The sequence below is a fragment of the Scyliorhinus canicula genome, chromosome 8 (genome assembly GCF_902713615.1).
Source record: "Scyliorhinus canicula chromosome 8, sScyCan1.1, whole genome shotgun sequence".
Lineage (NCBI taxonomy): Eukaryota > Metazoa > Chordata > Chondrichthyes > Carcharhiniformes > Scyliorhinidae > Scyliorhinus > Scyliorhinus canicula.
Window position 1 is genome coordinate 53,930,579 of NC_052153.1, and position 21,105 is coordinate 53,951,683.

The 21,105-nt window shown below is 49.2% G+C and overlaps 1 protein-coding gene across 1 annotated transcript; it reads right to left on the bottom strand.

Annotated features, from left to right (window-relative positions):
• Positions 1-280: 280 nt before the first annotated feature.
• rps6 (ribosomal protein S6) lies at positions 281-15,745 on the bottom strand. Its single transcript, XM_038804607.1, has 6 exons — positions 15,591-15,745; positions 15,143-15,274; positions 10,434-10,644; positions 6,028-6,174; positions 1,054-1,211; positions 281-418 (listed from the first exon to the last, which is right to left on the bottom strand). Exons 1-6 carry the CDS (start codon positions 15,594-15,596, stop codon positions 323-325), a joined length of 750 nt encoding a protein of 249 aa, XP_038660535.1. The 5' UTR covers positions 15,597-15,745; the 3' UTR covers positions 281-322.
• Between the last annotated feature and the right edge of the window lie 5,360 nt (positions 15,746-21,105).

Genomic DNA, 21,105 nt, shown 5'->3' on the forward strand with positions numbered 1-21,105 from the left:
TCTAAGGATGTGGAGGATAGGAGGGGTTACAGGAATACGGCGGGGGAGTGGGCTGAGATAATGTGCTCTTTTGGAGGGTCGGTTCAGACTCAAAGGGCCAAATGGCCTCCTTCTGCACTGTAGATTCTATGAAAACCATTTGAACATAGTAGATCCACCAAGATTAACAAGTAGATTTTCAAGTAACTTCATTGCAGTGTTAATATGAGCCTACTTGTGACACTAATGAAGATCTTTTCGCAAACGTTTGTTTTCAACGTGCAAATAACAAACCAGGAGGTGTCAACAAAAACTGTTTATTTTGTCTATCTCATCAATATTTTTACTTTTGGCTGGATTCGGATTTAGATGTGGAGGCCCTCAGTGAAGAAAGTCGCCGTCTCTTTGCGATCTGCTCCTGACGTTTTTCCTTAGCCTCCTGCAAACAAATTCAAATAGTCAGATTAATACAACAGTACTATTGCACCACACTCAATATTAATGGCATTTACTGAGGCAACTTCTGTTTCAACAAATGTTTAATCATGACATTTCTGCAGCGTCTGTAATGTAGAAGAATGTCTCAGTGCCATGCGAGGCTGAAAGGAAAAAATAAATGGAATCAAAAAATGGGATTGTGTTCAGGATGAGAAGCGTTACAAGAGATAAATAACCTTTATAGACGGTGTAAGAATTAGGAAATTTAAGAGCTTATGGCAAACGGTTAAAAGAACAAAATTGGGATGGGGTTCATGGGTGGTGTCAGAGAAATTTTGAGAGGGAGTGGCAAGGATGTAAACAGGGCTGGGAGCTTTTAATTGATGTCCTTGCATAACTTAAGTAAATGTAGGTAAACAGGGACAGGTGAGTGGGTCTTAGTGATGGGAGGAAAGTATTAGAATTCTCATATTGCAAGGTGACAAAGCTGCATGGTTCTGCAGCAGATCCCATTCAATGTAAATGTTGTGAAGCATAATGCTCCATGACAAAAATGCAGCATTGCCAAGGGCTCACGTACTGGCATAACCAAGGTGCAGAGAACATAAAGTATTTCTTCAAAACGGACAAACTAACCTTCATTCGCTTGGCCAGAAGCTTAGCATACTCTGCTGCAGCTTCCTTGTTCTTTTGGGTACGATGTTTCTTCAGGGCAATGCGCCTCCTTCTGTGCTGCAGAACACGGGGAGTTACAAGGCGCTGAATCTTGGGAGCTTTGGTTCTAGGCTTCTTACCTGGGAATTGAAGACAAGGTGTGAAATAAATACCTAAAAATAAAATTCTAACAGTTCTTCAACATTGACAAAACAGAAATCCCACTGAGCCGCAGTTTGTCTGCATTTCTAATCTCAAAGACAATTGTTATATAATGAACATTCTTCAGTGCCACAATAACAAACTTTGTGATTTGAACCACAGCTGGCACATGGCTAATAGAAACAAAGTTTCCCATATCACTGCAATATTTTAGAGAAATGCCATTGTTCTTATGAGCCTTGTTTGGGATATACCTACAACGGTCTTCTATGGACTATGCAGTAAAACATCACAATGGCTTCCAAATAAGTGCTGACACTGAACAATACAAGATGATGCAACGACAGGTGATCAAAAGCTTGGTTAGAGGTAGGTGTTAGGGAAAAGGAGAAGGGATCAATAAGTTTATCGAGGAAATTACACAACTTAGGACTTAGCAAACTGAAAGCACATCCGCCAATGGTAGAACGATTAAAATTGAGGATGCACCAAAGGCCAGAATGGGAGAACCAGAGGAATCAAAGTCTTGTAGGGCTGGAAGCAAGGCCATGCAGAGATTTGAAAACAAGGATGAGAATTAAGGTTTCTGGTCCAGACCAGTGAAGGTAGCTGGCAGTGAATTGTGGCACTGTAAAGGCTTTAGATCATAGAATTTACAGTGCAGAAGGAGGCCATTCAGCCCATCGAGTCTGCACCGGCTCCTGGAAAGAGCACCATACCCAAGGTTAACACCTCCACCCTATCCCCATAACCCAGTAACCTCACCCAACACTAAGGGCAATTTTGGACACTAAGGGCAATTTATCATGTCCGATCCACATAACTTGCACATCTTTGGACTGTGGGAGGAAACCGGAGGAAACCCATGCACACACGGGGAGGATATGCAGACTCCGCACAGACAGTGACCCAAGCCGGAATTGAACCTGGGACCCTGGAGCTGTGAAGCGATTGTGCTATCCACAATGCTACCGTGCTGCTTTGTGGGCCAAGCTCCTGCACAGCCTGACTGTTTCAGTTGGCAGTTAACAGGACTCTTAATCCCAGCACCACAGCCTGGAGCCCACATAATTTTATTATTATTATTTTTTGAATAATTTGTATTGAAATTTTTACAAAATATAAACATCTTAACTCTGTTAACAAACAACCGCGGTCACACCCCAAGAACAATACCCCCCCCAACTTCAAACAAAAGGAAAAAGGAAAAGAAAAACAAAAGAGCACCCAGACAACAAAAGGGAAAGAGATAGCACCCGCCACATCCCCGCAGACCCATGTACACAGTTCTTCCTCCCCCCCCAATCCAGACCCCCCCCCACCCCGGTTGCTGCTGCTGTCGGCCTATTTCCCTACCGTTCCGCCAGGAAGTCCAGGAAAGGCTGCCACGGCCTGAAAAACCCTTGTACTGATCCCCTCAGGGCAAATTTCACCCTCTCTAATTTAATGAACCCCGCCATATCATTGATCCAGGACTCCACGCTTGGGGGCCTCGCATCCTTCCACTGGAGCAAGATCCTCCGCCGGGCTACTAGGGACGCAAAGGCCAGAACACCGGCCTCTATCGCCTCCTGCACTCCCGGTCCACTGCCACCCCAAAAATTGCGAGTCCCCAGCCTGGCTAGACTCTGGATCCCACCACCCTCGACACCGTCCTTGCTACCCCCTTCCAAAACTCCCCCAACGCTGGGCACGCCCAAAACATATGGGCGTGGTTCGCTGGGCTCCCCGAGCACCTAGCACACCTGTCCTCACCCCCGAAAAACCTACTCATCCTCGACCCAGTCATGTGGGCCCTATGCAGCACCTTGAACTGTATGAGACTAAGCCTCACACAGGAAGAGGAGGAATTTACTCTCTCCAGGGCGTCCGCCCATGTCCCCTCCTCAATCTCCTCACCCAGCTCCTCTTCCCATTTACCCTTCAGTTCCTCCACCGAGGCCTCGTCTACCTCCTGCATTACCCGGTATATGTCCGAAATCCTCCCTCCTCCAACCCACACCCCCGAGAGCACCCTGTCCCGTACCCCACGTGGGGGCAACAAGGGGAACCCCTCCATCTGCCACCTGGCAAACGCCCTAACCTGCATGTACCGAAACATGTTCCCCGGGGGGAGCCCAAACTTCCCCTCTAACTCCCCCAAGCTCGTGAACCTCCCCTCCACAAACAGGTCCCTCAACCTCCCAACCCCTGCCCTGTGCCAGCCCAGAAATCCGCCATCAATGCTCCCTGGAACAAACCGACGGTTCCCCCGTATCGGGGCCTCCATCGAGCCCCCCATTTCTCCCCTGTGCCGTCTCCATTGCCCCCAAATTTTGAGGGTAGCCGCCATCACCGGGCTCGTGGTATACCTCGTTGGAGGGAGCGGCAACGGTGCCGTTACTAGCGCCTCCAAGCTCGTGCCCACACAAGACGCCGCCTCCACCCTCTTCCATGCTGCCCCCTCCTCGTCCATTACCCACTTACGCACCATCGCTGCGTTGGCAGCCCAATAGTACCCAGAGGTTGGGAAACGCCAGCCCCCCCCCCTATCCCTGCCTCGTTCCAGGAACACTCTTCTAACCCTCGGAGTCCCATGCGCCCACACAAATCCCGTGATACTCCTGTTGACCCTCCTAAAAAAGGCCTTCGGGATAAGGATGGGAAGGCACTGGAACAGGAACAAAAACCTCGGGAGCACCGTCATCTTAACGAACTGCACCCTCCCCACCAGTGACAGCGGTAACATATCCCACCTCTTAAACTCCTCCTCCATCTGCTCCACCAACCTTGTGAGGTTGAGCTTGTGCAGGGCCCCCCAACTCCCCGCCACCTGGACCCCTAGGTACCTGAAGCTCTTCCCTGCCTGCTTCAATGGGAGCCTATCAATCCCCTCCTCTTGATCCCCCGGATGCACCACAAACACCTCACTTTTGCCCAGGTTCAACTTGTACCCCGAGAAACCCCCGAATTCACTAAGAATCCTCATCACCTCCGGCATCCCCCCCCACCGGGTCCGCCACATACAGCAACACGTCGTCCGTGTACAGCGACACTCGATGCTCCTCCCCACCCCGCACCAGGCCCCTCCAGTTCCCTGACTCCCTCAGTGCCATGGCCAGGGACTCAATTGCCAACGCGAAGAGCAAGGGGGACAGGGGGCACCCCTGTCTCGTCCCCCGGTACAGCCAAAAGTACTGGAGCCCACATTATTTGATGACTCATTGGAAGGCATCAGGATGTGGCATCCAAGAACCAGTTGTTGGCACTGCCACTACTTTCTCATTGACATTTTCCCCTCTTCCCTGTCATGGCTTTGCTATCCTGGTCTTCATTTTCAGACATACCTTTTGGTGGGGAATGCAGTAGATGCAACAATGCAATTCCTGCATCTGTGCATGTGCAGGAAGTGCTTCCCTTAATTTGCGGCACAAATGCAACCTTTTAAAACCGATCATTGCTTGACTGGACGTCAATGTAGGTCAGCAAACTCAGGGTGGTGAGTAAACAGGAACTGCTGCGAGTCAGGATACGGGGAGCATAGTTTTAGATGAGCTCAGGTTTGGAAGGTGGAGGCCAAAGAGTACAACAGAATGGTCAAGAGGGAATAAGGGCATGGGTGAGAGTTTCAGCAACAGAGAAAAGCTGAGTGTTGTCAGCGTATATGTGGAATCTGTGTTAATGAACAACACTGTCAGGGGCAAATCAGGAAAATAAGGGGGCCAAGGACACATCTGCAGTGAAGGCCAGAGATAATGATGTGGGAGCAGCCACTGATGCAATTTTCTGACTATGATTGGACAAGCAAGAAAGGAACCTGACAGGTGCAGTCTCACCAAGCTAGATAACAGAGGGCTGGCACTGGAGAAGGATGGTGTGGTCAACCGTATCAAAGGCAAGACGAGGACAAAGATGTGTAGTTTACTAGTCAGTCAAATAAGAGGCCATTGTTGACTCTCAGTACTGCAGTGGATTAGAAAGCAGATGGGAAAAGTCTATATCTGACGGAAAGGGAAGCACGAGTGATTTTAAATTCATTCATGGAGTTTGGTTGTCACGGTGGCTCAGCATTCATTGCCCATTCCTAATTACTATCGACGGGGTGCTGGTGAATCACCTTCAGAATACAACTGAGTGGACTTAACTGCCTTTCTTCAGAAGGCAGTTAAGATTCAACCACAATGCTGTCAGTCAGGTGTCACATATAGGCCAGACCAGGTAAAGACAGCAGACTTCCTTACCTAAAGGACATTAATAAACCAGACGGGTGTTTTGTGCAAATCTGGGAGTTTCATGGCCACCATTATGGGTACTTGTTTTTATTCCAAATATTAATTTAATTTAATTAATTTACATATTGCAGCTGTCAGGGTGGGATTTGAATGGGCGTCTCTAGACCTTTAGTACAGGTCTGCGGACTGCTGGTCCACTAACACAACCATTGTTTTTGTTCCCTCATTCAGGAAACAACATGTTCAAGGACTGAGGAGAGAAAGGGACGATGATAGTGAAGGAGCTGTTAAAACCATCAGCTAATGTGGGGACCAGGAGAGGAAGGTTGGTAGGAACAGAATGGGTCTCATGGACAAGATGTGTTCAGAGGAGTTAACAGTAAAAGTGGAGAAGATGCAAGTGTAGGGCTAATGTGGGGGAACCTTTGGGGAAGTCTGATCTGATAGACCTGGGGAAGAGAAGAAAGCAGCAGACATTTTGGGTAAAAGTACACAAGCTCCTTCTACATTGTTGGCGGTGAGGGTGGGAAAAACAGGGTAGGAATTTTAAACTATTCCAGAGCATGTAGGAAAACATACGCACCTTCCTTGCTCAGAGGTCTCCTCACAACATACTGGCGTACATCATCCTCCTTGGACAGGTTGAACAGCTTGCGGATTTTGCTAGCCCTCTTTGGCCCAAGACGACGGGGCACGGTATTGTCGGTCAGACCAGGGATGTCCTTCTCACCTACTCAGAAAAAATATCCTTGAGGAAGTTGTACTTTCAAACATATTTCGTACAAATATGCAATGCTGAGACCTCACTCGACTGGACATTCAATATATGGAGAAATCTATTTCACTCCCCTATTCTTGCCAATTACATCCGCTTTCCCAGTGACAGCTTTCACACATTCCTAAACATGGGGAGAATGTGTAAACTCCACACGGACCCGGGACCTGCGTGGTCTAATCCCTACAACCCAAAAGATGTGCTGAAGCTAAATTGTCCCTTAATTGGAAAAGAATAATTGGGTACTCTAAATTTAAAAAAGAAAATATCAATACAAATTGAAGCAACTGACAGAATATGTAAAATCAAAGCTTAAAGGGATTGCCACCCTAAAACGAAGAAATAGCACATCGCACAAGTGTTTTCTCAGCTGTATGTATAACCAAACATAGGGGGTTAAAAGTAACACTGTGTGTCTGATTTTCTCTCTCCCTAGATCTCAGTATCTGTTGCAGCACCACGGCCCCAAACAGATCAGCTAACCCAATAAACTGAGAATCAAAGCTGGAACTGTGTGCTCGGTAAAGCTTATTGTGTAATATGCAGCACTTTCACTTTTACCCGTGAGTTCAGTGGGGACCATAGTTGAATTATATCAGGCAGAATTGGCAGACTGACTTCCGGTGGTTGCACACAAGGTGGTTCCTGTCGGGAGGCTGGTTCTTTGGCCATTTTTACAGGGGTGGTGCAGGTGGAAAAAAGATAATATTGAAGAACTAGATTTCTTCTCCAGCTGGGTTACCAGACCAGGAGTATGTTGAGCAAGGGGCATTTGTCAGACCCGGAGGACACGTGTGGCGCAGGAGGGGAAAGGTGGCGTTATTGCCAGCACAGCGATCAAAGGAGCAGTTGCTCTTGTTCCTTTCGGCCAAATTTGAGACACAAAGGCTGGCAGTCACTGAGGACTTGGCGAGTGGCAGAGCCATTTCGGGCTGCCCTGGAGAGCATGGACAAGAGGCTGGAGAAGCAGAATGCGGTGATCCAGAATGTGGAAGAGATGGTCGTTAACCACGAGGATCAAATTGCCACGTTGGTGGCAGAAATGATGGGTGGCGATATTTGGGGTTTCAGAGAAGCCGGAGCTCATGGAGAGGGGGAAGGCCGATGTCATGGCCTTCGCCTCACTGATTGCACGGCGACGAGTTTTGCTGGAGTGGCGGTCGGCATTGCCATCGGCATAGCAGCATGGCTGGGTGACCTGTACGACTTCCTGCGGTTAGAGAAGATAAAGTATGAGTTAAGGGGGCTCAGTAGGGGAGTTCAAGAAAAGGTGGGGGATGTTTGTGACCATGTTTGAGGGGCAGCTCGTCACCGGGGGGGGGGGGGGGGGATGGGAGAGAAATCAACGACCTGGAGAACTGCTTAAGGAGGCAGAATTTGAGGGCTGCCCGAGGGCACTGAACAGACCAGAACCACGGAATACGTGACCAAGATGGTCGAGTAGTTGGTGGGGAAGGGGTCTTTTTTTTAAAGAAGAGAATTTCCAATTAGAGACGAGGAGAATGTCCAAATGCCACATGGATAGTGATTCAGAGCCAGGATCAAACCCAGGTTCTCTGGGATTTGTGGATGACTTGCTGTTACATGTATGGACCTGGAGTAGGATTATGGAGACAGACTAAATTTGGCTCAATTTCGGGGTTTAAGTTAAATGTGGGGGAAAGCAAGGTGTTCCTGGTAAGTTGCTAGATACAAAGAATGGGCCTAGAGAATTTGCCGTTTCGGCTGGTTAGGTCGGTTTTCGGTATCTGGGAACACAGGTGGCGCATAGTTGAGCTCTGTTGCACAAGTTGAATGTGGCTATTGGCTAATTTAGTAGAGGGTGAAGGAGGATTTAAAGAGGTGGGATGTTCTTGTTATCGCTGGCAGAGGGGTCCAAAACATGAATACGTTTAGCACTGCTCCCTCACGGTGCCGAGGACCCAGGTTCGATCCCGGGTCACTGCCGTGTGAAGTTTGCACATTCTCCCAGTGTCTGCATGGGTCTCATCCGCACAACCCAAAGATGTGTAGGGTAGGTGAATTGGCCACACTAAATTGTCCCTTAATTGGAAAAAGTCACAAGCCTATTTGTGACAATAAGCGATTATTATTATTAATAAAATGAATTGTGTATTCGAAATTATTTTTAAAAACATGAAAATGACATTCTTCACTATGTTTTCATTTTTCAGAATCTCACAATTTTCATGCCTATACTTTTTTGGGAGGGCAAATTGCATAATTGTGGCCGTTATTTGGGTGGGCATGGTGCCTTTGGATTCAGAGATTAATTTTGGAACGGAACTAATATAGTGGCACAGTGCTTAGCACTGCCGCCTACAGCGCCCGGTACCCAGGTTCAATTCCAACTTTGGGTGACTGTGTGGAGTTTGCACTTTCTCCCTGTGGTTGAGTGGGTTTCCTCCGGGTGGTCCGGTGTACTCCCACAGTGCAGGATAGATTGATCGGCCATGATAAAATTGGTCCTTGGCGCCCCTTAGGCTAGGTAGTGTTATAGGGTGGGGGAGCGGGCCTAGGTAGGGTACTCTTACAGAGGGTTGGTGCAGACTCGATGGGCCAAAAGGCCTCCTTCAGCACTATAGAGATGCTATGATTTTGTGTGGGGGGGGGGGGGGGGGGAAGATTGCCAAATTTGATAAATTACTATTGGGTGGCAAATGTGGAGAAGGTTCGGAAATGGGTCATGGAGGAAGGGTTGGTTTGGGGGTAGATGTGTGTATGGGGACATGGGAACAAGTTTGAAGGCACTGGTGATGGCTCAGCTTCTGTACTCACCGGCTTAGAGTCCGGTGGCAATTGCTTCGCTCAAGAGTTTGGAATCACACACTTAAATCCCGGGTGGTGCTGAGGTGGCGATTGTTGGAGTGTCGGAAGAGCCAGGAGTCCAGGGGGCGAGAGAAGCTGATGTTTTGGCCTTTGCCTCTCTGGTAGCCTGTTAGTGTGGAGGGACTCGAAGCCCCTGAAATTAGAGACCTGGGTTAGTGACATGGCTGGGTTTCTCAGGTTCGAGAAAATAAAGTTCGCCCTAAGAGGGTCAATGTTAGGTTGGTCCCGAAGTGGCAGCCGTTTGTTAACTTTCTCGGAGAAAATTAAAATGTCAGCAGATGCAGAAATCTAGGGGGGTGGGGGGAGGTTAGGCTATTGTTTCATTGATCGGGGGTGCGAAGTACGTGATAGAGATGGAAATGTTTTATGTACCATGTTTCTGCTGCTGTTGTCGTTATTACTATTATAAAAACTACAAATACCCTAATAAAAAAATTTTTTTTTAAAGAAGAGTTTGGAATCAGTTTAGGCAACATTTTAAGCTGGAGGGCAAGTCGCTGTGGGGCTTGACTTGTGGAAATCATCGATCTATTCCAGCGGGATTGGATCCAACATACAGGGTTTGTGAACAGGAAGGGATAAGAGAGGTTTAAGGCCTTTTTTGTGGAAGGTAGATTTGCAGACTTGGGGGAGCTGGTGGAGAAGTTTCAGTTGTTGAAAGGAAACGAATCCTGGTACCTGCAGATTAGGAATTTTGTGAGGAATAAGTTGGCCACGTTTCCATGGTTACTGCCCCTTATTTTCTAGAAAAGATCATGTCCGAGGAGGAGATTGGAGAGACAAGGTTTCAGATATCTAAGGACAGTTAATTGAGAAGGACTCGATGGAGGAGGAGCTGGGTGGTACATTTTGAGGGCAAGGGTCTGGAGGGAGGCCTTGTGTAGGACAAACTCAGCCTCCTCATGTGCGAGATTGAGTTAAATTCAATTTAAAGTGGTGCACAGAGCGCATACGAATGTTATTTTCTCAGAGGTGGAAGACAGATGAGAGTGGTGTTTAATGGGGCCGGCGAACTGCACACATGTTTTGGTCCTGCCTGAAATTGGTGGGGTTCTGGGAGTTCTTTTCGGGGATGATGTCAGATTGTGGGGGTGAAGGTGGCCCCGAGCCCGTGGATGGCAATGTTTGGGTTATCGGAAGATCCGGGAGTGTATTCACGGGGGTATTAGATGATCACTTGAATAGAAAGGATGTGCAAGGGTATGGAGAAAAGGCAGGAGAATGGCACAAAGTCACAATGCTCACATGGGGAGCTGATGCAGACATGGTGGGCCGAATGGTCTTCTTCAGTCCCGTAATTATTCTGTGATAAGTTCAGGGAGTGAATTCACGATTACAGAAAGCAATCCCAATCCCTTCAACCCGGAGTAGAAACTTTCACTCACCTTTCTTAATAATAACTAAATTCAGGACACTTAGGTTGGCATCAACAATGCAGCCACGAACAGATTTTCGTTTGCGCTCACCAGTCCTCCTAGGACGATAGCAGGAATGCCCCTTGCTGAGCAGCAGACGGACACGGCCATTAGTCAAGATACCTTGTTTCATGGGGAAACCCTGCTTGTCATTGCCACCACTGATACGTACAACATATCCCTGAAGAAATTACAGAATTAAAAAGAATTGAGTTTATATAACACCTTCCAAACCCTCAGGATATTCTAAACAGCTTTAGTCATTCAACTACCGTTGAAATTTAGTCATCAATTTAGGACAAGATCCCACAAACAGCAATGTGTTGATGAAATAGATATTGTGTTTTATTTACTGCTGTTTGGTGAGGAATAAATATTGGTTAGAACACCAGGGAGAACATTGTCACTGAATCTTTCACGGCAATCTAGAGGCACAGACAGGGCCACAACTTCTCAATCCTATTCCCACTAAACTCTGATAACTCACCTTTCCCTGCTGGACGCCATGTTAGCCTTTATTGGAATTTGTTCTCTCTTCAGGTGTCATTTCTCCATCCTTTAAATGTCATCATTTCTATCTTTAACGAAAACAACCCGTAACCCCATGAGCATGAAAAGCACCTCCAACTCCTCTTCCACCCCAGATCCTTTAATGTATTGTTGACTCCAAAATCTATTCCCATCTTTCTCGGAACTCCATGTCTGAATCTCTCCAATCAGGTTTCCGCCTCAATCACAGTAGCAAAACGGTTCTAATCAAAGTCACAAATGACAGCCACTATGACAAACTTTCTGCACTTGTCTTCCTGGACCTCTCTGCAGCCTTTTGGCAGTAGACTCGCTGTCCATCCCCAATGCCTCTCCACCGTTGTTCAGCTGAGTGTAACTGCTCTTATGTGGTATCACTTGCCATGGCTTATCGTCCTGTTCCCCATTACCCCTGCTCCTGCTCTCTCTCTCCTCCTCGCCCCTTCCCCAAATTGCCCCCCACCTATATGCTACACCTTGATGCCATCATCTCAAAGTACGCCACTAGTTTTCAAATGTAAGCTGATGACATCCACCGCTTCCACTTCTGCTATATTAGCAGACTGCTCATCCAACATCCAGTACTGGATGAGCAGATATTTCTTCCAATTAAATATTGGGAAGACTGAAGGCATTGTTTTCGGATTCCACTCCAAACTCGGCTCCCATTCCTCTCTCTGGTGACAATCTGTTTGCAAACTCAGTGTCACGTTGGATCCAGAGATGAATTTCTCATCTATAAAGACCACCTATTTCCATCTCAGAACCACTGCTCGGCTTTGCAGCTCTTAGGGCGGCATGGTGGAACAGTGGCTAGCACTATTGCCTCACAGCGCTGAGGAACCGCGTTTGATCCTGGCCTGGCCACTGTCCGTGTGGAGTTTGCACATCCTCCCAGTGTTTGTGCGGGTCTCACCTCCACAAACCAAAGATGTGCAGGCTAGGTGGATTGACCACACTAAATTGCCCCTTAATTGGAAAAGAAAACAATTGGGTACTCTGAATTAAAAAAAGACTTTGCAGCTCTCTGAACTCAGTTGCTGCTGAACCCCAACCCGTGCCTTTGTTATTCTAAACTGGACTATTTCAACATACTCCTGGCTGCTCTGCTACATTCTCCCTCCGTAAACTTGAGACTGCTGCTTGTGCCTCAACTTGCATCAAGTCATGTTCCCCTGTGCTCATTGACTTGGTCAAGAAATACTTTAAATTCTCATCTTGGTTTTGAAATCACTCCATGTTCTTGCCCTTCCCCATCTCTCTGATTACCTCCAACTCCACAACCCCCATATATGTGCTCCACTATTGTCACTGGGCCTAAAGGTCTGAAATACACTCCCTACATCTCTGCACCTTCATCTCCCTTTTCTCCTAAGACGCTACTTAAAACCTATTTCTTTGAGCAAACGTTTGGTCACCCAATCTAATACCCGAGGAGCACTGTGCCATACTTTATTTTTAAGGTTCCTGCAAAGTACCTTAGAATGTTTCATTATGTTAAAGGTGCGATATAAATATAAGACATCATTGGCAACTCATCAGAAAGGTGGCACTCTCGGCAGCACGGTGGCGCAGTGTGTTAGCCCTGTTGCCAGGTTCGATCCTGGCTCTGGGTCACTGTCCATGTGGAGTTTACACATTCTCCCCGTGTTTGCGTGGGTTTTGCCCCCACAATCCAAAGATGTGCAGGTTAGGTGGATTGGCCACGCTAAATTGCCCCTTAATTGGGAAAAATGAATTGGGTACTCTAATTTTATTTAAAAAAAAGAAAGGTGCCACTCTCGACACTGTTGCGTGCTCTCAGCACGAAGCACAGATCATGTGAAGTTTCTCAAGAGGCAATTGAACCAACAACCTTCTCAGAGGGCAACTAATTAACTCAACTCTGCTCATATACAGCTCCACCCACTTGATGCTGAAATATTCTAGTACATTTGACATTCAAGATGGGGGACAGGATTACAGTTGCACTGCTTCCCTTTTCAGAGGTATAATTTAGAAAGGCCACAGACTTCACAGCATAGACAACCAGTCATCATATCATTCGTATACCTCACATAACACTCCTCGACTGATCACAAGGGAATAAGTTCTCCATACAAGAGATTACTAGTCCAGTGGAAGGAAAAGTTTAAAGACCAAAATAAAAACAAAATTTTTCAGACACTGGAAATCAGAAATATAAAGGGTCCTGGAAACACTCAGCAGGTCTGGCAGCGTTTGTGGAGAGAGAAACTCTTCTTCCGAAGAAGTCACACTGGACTCAAAACATTAACTTTGTTTCTCTTTCCATCGATGCTGCCCAACCTGAGTTTTCCAGCATCCTGCTTTTATTGGCTAAAGACTAAGTTAAGTGTGAGCATTGGGATCTGTCAAATCATACTGGAATTATACAATTCCTCCTCAAGGCTCCTTTGATGGGACCTTCCAAACCTGTGACCTCTTCCACCCAAGGACAAGGGCAGCAGATGCACAGAAACAGCACAACCTGGAAATTACCCTCCAAGCCACAACACAATTCTGACTTGGAATTATATCGCCGTTCTTTCACTGTCCTTAAGTCAAAATCCTAGAACTGCCCAACAGCACTGGGAGTTACTACACCACATGGGTTCAAGAAGGTGCGCCGCCTCACTGATGCTGTGATCCTCTACAACTGAATCCGGATAAATTATTAGCTTACAACAATGCATAGAATAGATACTTAAAATGAGTTACATTTACTGCCATTTGTGGATCCCACCTCATAACATACACAGCCAGATGGAAGCGATGCCAGTCTACATCTGAAGTTAAGATTTTTAAATATATAAATTTGTGGGATTTGGGTGCTGGCTCGGCCATCCCTAATTGCCCTTGAGAAAATGGTGAACCACCTTCTTGAATCTCTGCAGCCCATGTGGGGTAACTCAGTGCTGTGAGGAAGTTCCAGGATTTTGACCCAATGACAGTGAAGGAACAGCGATATAATTCCAAGTCAGAATTGCGTGTGGCTTAGAGGGTAATTTCCAGGTGGTGCTGTTTCTGTGCATCTGCTGCCCTTGTCCTTCAAGGTGGAAGAGGTCACAGGTTTGGAAGCTGCAGTCAAAGGAGCTTGGTGAGTTGCTGCAGTGCATCTTGTATCTGTTGCACACTGCTATCACTGTGTCAGCAGCGGAGGGATGAGTGTTGAAGAAGGTGGTCAAGGTACAGATCAAGCAGGCTCCTTAGCCCTGGTAGGTGTCGAGCCCCTTGAGTGTTGTTGGAGCTGCACTCATCCAGATAAGTGGAGAGTATTCCATCACTCTCCCGATTTTTGCCTCATAGATGGTGGACAAGCTTTGGGAGTCAGGAGGCATATGATTTGCCACAGAATTCCCAGTCTCTTGTAGCCACAGTATTTATATGGCTGGTCGAATTCAGTTTCTGGTTAATAGCAACCCCAGGATGTTGATAGTGGGGAATTCAGCTATGGTAATATCAAAGAACGTCAATTGGCAGGCGTTTAGTTTAGATTCTCTGTTGTTGGAGATGATCATTGCTTGGCTGTTACTTTTTACCCAAGCCTGAATGTTGTCCAGATGTTGCTGCATATGGGTGCAGACTGCTTCTGTGTCTGAGGAATGCAATTGCCAGTGAGCATCCCCACTTCTGACTTTACAAACAAAGGAGGGCCATTGATGAAGCAGCAGATGGTTGGGTGCAGGACACTACCTGGAGGAACTCTGCAGTGATGTCCTGGGACAGAGATGATTGACCTCCAACCACCACAACCATCTATGTTTGTGTTGCGAATGACTCCAACCAGTGGACATTTTCTTTTCCCGCTCCAGTTTTGCTGGGCCTCTTTGATGCCACACTCAGGTCAAATATTGCCTTGATGTCAAGTGCAGTCACTCTCGCCTCTGGATTCAAGTTTCTTGTTCATGTTTAGAGTAATGGGGGCTGAGTGGCTCTGAAAGACCCCAAACTGTGGGTAGGATAAGCACGGTCAGGGAGACAGCAACACCAAATAGGGACACGTGTAACATTAAACTTTCAATGAAGAAATCCTGTATGATACGGACCGCCCTTCTGTTTTTTCCCCCCAATACATTAATTCCCCAGTGAGCACCCAGTGCACAGTGGGACCAGCCACCATCCAGCACCACACATGGCGGGCTCCGGTTTACCTTCCATTCGTCTCCCAGGCAGTCCGCAGCAACCTCGGTGGCCATGCGTTTCTCATAGAAAGTCCGCAGCTTTCGCTCATCGTCCACTTCGATCAGCTTCTGGCAGCCAGTGGCTGGGAAAGAGATGTTGAGCTGCAAAAGGCAAAACAGTCGCTTCAGTTTGTGCGCACGGGAGCTCACTGCCGGCGCTGCACTCGGCCACAGCGGCGTGGAGCGGGGCCTAGGGCCTGCAGCCGGCCCGGCCACCTCCTCCCCCCCACCGCGGCCTCCCACACCCTCCTCCCGAGGCCCCGGGCTGCCCTTCTCAATCCGCCGCCATCCGAGCGCTCACAGCCGGCACGGGCGGCTGAAAGGCCGGGTCCGCTGGTGGTGAGGGTATAAGGACCGGCGCTTTGAGCGGGGCCGGTGGGGGTGGGCGATGGGCTGGGACGGGAGGCCCGATCCTCACCTTCATCCCGCAGCAACAGCGGCGCCCGGAGAAAGAGAGCGGAAATCCCGCTCCGCGCAGCCTGATAGACAGAGAGCTCGCGAGAGCGGAGAGGTGGAGCTTGAGGGGGTGAATGAGTGAGAAGAGGGGGAGGGGAATGAGTGAGGGGAGGAGAATGAATGAGGGGAGGGGAATGATTGAGAAGAGGGGGAGGGGAGAGAGTGAGAAAGGGTAGGGGAGAGAGTGAGAAAGGGTAGGGGAGAGAGAGGAGTGAGAAAGGGTGGGAGAGAGAGAGGAGTGAGAAAGGGTGGGAGAGAGAGAGGACAGTGAGAAGGTAGGAGAGAGAGGAGTTAGAAAGGGTAGGGGTGAGAGAGGGTAGGGAGAGAGAGGGTAGGGGAGAGAGAGGGTAGGGGAGAGAGGGTAGGGGAGAGAGAGGGTAGGGGAGAGAGGGTAGGGGAGAGAGAGGGTAGGGGAGAGCGAGGGTAGGGTGAGAGGAGTGAGAATAGGGTAGGAAAGAGGAGAGTGAGAAAGGGTGGTAGAGAGAGGGTAGGGGTGAGAGGCAAGTGAGAAAGGATAGGGGAGAGAGAAAGAGAAGGTAGGAGAGAGAGGGTAGGAGAGAGAGGAGTGAGTGAGGGCAAGAGAGGAGAGTGAGAATAGGGTAGGAGAGTGAGAAAGGGTAGGAGGGAGAGGAGGAGAGAGGGGGTAGGGAAGAGAGAGGGTAGGGGTGAGAGGCAAGTGAGAAAGGGTAGGAGAGAGGAGTCAGAGAGGGCAGGAGAGGAGAGTGAGAATAGGGTAGGAGAGAGAGGAGAGTGAGAAAGGGTAGGGGAGAGAGAGGGTAGGGGGGAGAGAGAAAGGGTAGGGGGGAGAGAGAAAGGGTAGGGGAGAGAGAAAGGATGGGGGAGAGAGAAAGGGTAGGGGGAGAGTGAGAAAGGGTAGGAGAGAGAGAGGGAGGAGAGGGTAGGAGAGTGAGAGAGGGTAGGAGAGTGAGAGAGGGTAGGAGAGTGAGAGAAGGTAGGAGAGTGAGGGGAGGAGAAAGGGTAGGAGGGAGAGAGGGGAGGAGAGAGAGAAAGGATAAGGGAGAGAGAAGGTAGGGGAGAGAGAGAGGGGGTAGGAGTGAGAAAGGGTAGGAGAGAGAGAAAGAGAGGGTAGGAGAGATGAGAGGGTAGAAGAGAGAGAGGGTAGAAGAGAGAGAGGGTAGGAGAGAGAGAGAGGGTAGGAGAGAGAGAGAGGGTAGGAGAGAGAGAGAGGGTAGGAGAGAGAGGAGAGTGAGAATAGGGTAGGGGAGAGAGGAGAGTGAGAATAGGGTAGGGGAGAGAGCAGCGTGAGAAAGGGTAGGGGAGAGAGGAGAGTGAGAAAGGGTAGGAGAGAGAGAGGAGAGTGAGAAAGGGTGGAGAGAGAGTAGCGTGAGAAAGGGTAGGGGAGAGAGGAGAGTGAGAAAGGGTAGGAGAGTGAGAAAGGGTGGGGGAGAGAGGAGAGTGAGAAAGGGTAGGGGAGAGAGGAGAGTGAGAAAGGGTAGGGGAGAGAGGGTAGGAGAGTGAGAGAGGGGAAGAGAAAGGGTAAGAGGGAGAGAGGGGAGGAGAGAGAAAGGATAAGGGAGAGAGAAGGTAGGGGAGAGAGAGAGAGGGTAGGAGTGAGAAAGGGTAGGGGGAGAGTGAGAAAGGGTAGGAGAGAGAGGAGAGGAGAGTGGAGGAGAGTGAGAGAGGGTAGGAGAGTGAGAGAGGGTAGGAGAGTGAGAGAAGGTAGGAGAGTGAGAGGGGAGGAGAAAGGGTAGGAGGGAGAGGGGGAGGAGAGAGAGAAAGGACAAGGGAGAGAGAAGGTAGGGGAGAGAGAGAGAGGATAGGAGTGAGAAAGGGTAGGAGAGAGAGGAGAGTGAGAAAGGGTAGGGGAGAGAGGGTAGGAGAGTGAGAGAGGGGAAGAGAAAGGGTAGGAGGGAGAGAGGGGAGGAGAGAGAAAGGATAAGGGAGAGAGAGGGTAGGGGAGAGAGAGAGAGGGTAAGAGTGAGAAAGGGTAGGGGAGAGAGAAAGAGAGGGTCGGAGAGGAGAAGGTAGGAGAGATGAGTGGGTAGGAGAGAGAGTGGGTAGGAGAGAGAGAGGGTAGAAGAGAGAGAGGGTAGGAGAGAGAGGAGAGTGAGAATAGGGTAGGGGAGAGAGGAGAGTGAGAATAGGGTAGGAGAGAGAGGAGAGTGAGAATAGGGTAGGGGAGAGAGGAGAGTGAGAAGGGGTAGGGGAGAGAGGAGCGTGAGAAAGGGTAGGGGAGAGAGGAGAGTGAGAAAGGGTAGGAGAGAGAGGAGAGTGAGAAAGGGTAGGGGAGAGAGGAGCACAAGAAAGGGTAGGGGAGAGAGGAGAGTGAGAACGGGTAGGAGAGTGAGAAAGGGTAGGGGAGAGAGGAGAGTGAGAAAGGGTAGGGGAGAGAGGAGAGTGAGAAAGGGTAGGGGAGAGAGGAGTGTGAGAAAGGGTAGGGGAGAGAGGGTAGGAGAATGAGAGAGGGGAAGAGAAAGGGTAGGAGGGAGAGAGGGGAGGAGAGAGAGAAAGGATAAGGGAGAGAGAGGGTAGGGGAGAGAGAGAGAGGGTAGGAGTGAGAGGCGAGTGAGAAAGGGTAGGGGAGAGAGAAAGAGAGGGTTGGAGAGGAGAGGGTATGAGAGAGAGTGGGTGGGAGAGAGAGAGGGTAGGAGAGAGAGAGGGTAGGAGAGAGAGGAGCGTGAGAAAGGGTAGGGGAGAAAGGAGAGTGAGAAAGTGTATGGGAGAGAGGAGAGTGAGAATAGGGTAGGGGAGAGAGGAGGGTGAGAAAGGGTGTGAGAGAGAAGGGGAGAGAGAGTGAGAGAACAGTGTGAGAGAGGCGAACAGGAAAGAGTGCAAGAGGGGATATGAGAATATAAGGAGAGAGAGAGGACAGGAGGAAGCGAGAGAGAGAGAGAGAGGGCAGGAAAGAGTTGACAGGTGAGAGAGAGAACAGGAGAGTGTGAGGGGCGGACAGGGGGAGCGTGAGGACAGGAGAGGAGAGAATGAGTGAGAGAGGACGAAGAGTGAGTGAGAGGACTAGAGAGAGAGTGAGAGGTCTGGAGAGAGAGAGTCAGATAACTGGAGAAAGAGACAGAGTGAGAAGACTAGAGAGAGAGGATGAGAAAAAGAGTCTGAGAGATGACAGGAGAGAGTGAGTGAGAGGACAGGGAGAGAATGAGTGAGAGGACAGGGGAGAGAATGAGTGAGAGGACAGGAGAGAGAGAGATTCAGGGGGAGAGAGTGAGTGAGAGGACAGGGAGAGAGTGAGAGAAAGGACAAGAGAGAGAGAGAGAGAGTGACAGGACAGGAAAGTGAGAGGAAAGTGAGTGAATGAGAGGAGGGAGTGAGAGGAGAGAGTGTGTGGAAAAGGACCGGAGAGAGAGAACAGGAGAGTGAGTGAGAGAGGAGTGTGAGTAAAAATTGCAGAAGAAAAAGTAGAGAGAGAGAGGACAGGAGAGAGAATGAGTGAGAATGGGCAGGAGAGTGAGGAGCGAGAGGACAGGAGAGTGTGAGTGAGAGACAACAGGAGAGAGAGAGAGGACAGCAGAGAGAATGAGTGAGAATGGGCAGGAGAGTGAGGAGCCAGAGGACAGGAAAGTGTGAGTGAGAGACAACAGGAGAGAGAGAGAGAGCGAGGGGACAGCAGAGAAAATGAGTGAGAATGGGCAGGAGAGTGAGGAGCGAGAGGACAGGAGAGTGTGAGTGAGAGACAACAGGAGAGAGAGAGAGAGCGAGGGGACAGCAGAGAAAATGAGTGAGAATGGGCAGGAGAGTGAGGAGCGAGAGGACAGGAGAGTGTGAGTGAGAGACAACAGGAGAGAGAGAGAGAGAGAGGGGACAGCAGAGAGAATGAGTGAGAATGGGCAGGAGAGTGAGGAGCGAGAGGACAGGAGAGTGTGAGTGAGAGACAACAGGAGAGAGAGAGAGAGAGGGGACAGCAGAGAGAATGAGTGAGAATGGGCAGGAGAGTGAGGAGCGGGAGGACAGGAGAATGAGTGAGTGAGAGTACAGGAGAGTGAATGCGAGAGAGGCGAGAGGACAGGAGGGAAAGGGAAAGAGAGGATGGGGAGAGTGAGAGGACAGGGGAGAGGGAATGAGAGGACAGGGGAGAGAGTGAGAGGATAGGGAGAGTGAGGACAGGAGAGAAAGAGAGTGAAAGGACGGGAGAGAGTGAGAAGGCAGAGGAAAAAGAGTGTGAGAGGCAGGAAGGAGGGAGAGCGAGAACGGGGGAGAGAGAGTGAGAGGGCAGGAGAGAGGGTGAATGAGAGGCGTTACGGCACTCTGGGCCAGTGCAGCCCCACTTGACCCAGAGTCGCAAGATAGTTGAAATTAACTTTTATTTTAAAATATATGAGGGGTCTTCAGCTGCCCAATAAATACAATCACCAGGTTTGTAAATTTAAACACAATTAGCTTGTTTTTTTAACAGTAGCTATAATTAAATAGGCAACAAACACAACTGGTTAACTACTCTCTAATCTATAACCCGACCCCCCTTTGTTGCTCACCACACCCTCTACACCCAAACGTAAACACAGAGGGGAAATAGGGGTGTGAAATAATTATGAAAGTACAAAGATGTTTCAGATGGATGTCTTCAAGTTAGTTTCTTCTTCAGTCTAGGCTGTCAGATGGATGTTGAAGAGAGAGAAAGAGAGAGAGAAACAGCTTCTTTCTGGGTCTCGAAGATTCTGCCTTCAGACAGTAGGCAGCAGAGCAGAGAGAGGGGTGCTTCCAACTTGAGGGTCCAGTGGCTTCCCCTGGGTTCTCCAAAACCACCCGCCTGACAGGAATCAATCGCTGTTGGTTGCCGGGCAGAATACTGTCCCTGGCCAATCCATTGGCTGCCAGCCAACCAACTGAAACAAATCCCTCCAATCACTTGGGCGCCATAAAGTTTGGGTTCCTCTACCCAAAATTCAAAACTTTATTGCACAGTACACTATTCGGACACTTTGAGTTCCTAAATTCTTTTGCTCAACTTAAAGATATATCTCCATTAACAATCCATTAAGCAAAAGCAATAAAAACGAAAGAAAAGAAATAGCATCTAAGGAATCAACAGGAAGGGTGTTTACAGAGCATAGGAGAGAAAGAGGGAGAGTGAGGGATGGGAAGAGAAAGGGAGAGGAAATGGAAGGAGAGAGAGGGCCTAAGAGGAAGGGGAAAGAGAGAGCGAACAATGGAGGAGAGAGAGAGCGAGGGGACAGGGAGAGAGAGAGAGTAAGGTGATGGGGGATTGAGAGCGTGGGGACGGGGAGAGAGAGAGAGTGAGGGGACCTAAAGGCCCTCCCCGATGCTCCGCCCCCGATAGGCCGAGTTCCCGACCTGTGACATGTGGTCTCAGTGGTCAGGAACTTGGTGTGGCAGCTGCAGACTATGTCCAGCGCTGCCAACAGTCGGGTGGGAGCTGTGCTGCTGGCCCAGAGGTCTTCGGCGAGGGCTAGTGGAGGTGGCGAGGGGGTGTCCGGGGGGACACTATCTGGTAGGTCAGGTCCACGCACGGCACCATGTTGTTCGGTGCAACCGCTGCAGGT

Excerpts from the sequence above, each read along its gene's own strand:
- rps6 (XM_038804607.1), bottom strand. Across the intron at positions 10,645-15,142 it reads GCCTGGGAGACGAATGGAAG|GGATATGTTGTACGTATCAG; the intron begins GTAAACCGGAGC and ends TAATTTCTTCAG. Across the intron at positions 1,212-6,027 it reads GAGACCTCTGAGCAAGGAAG|GTAAGAAGCCTAGAACCAAA; the intron begins GTGCGTATGTTT and ends TTCAATTCCCAG.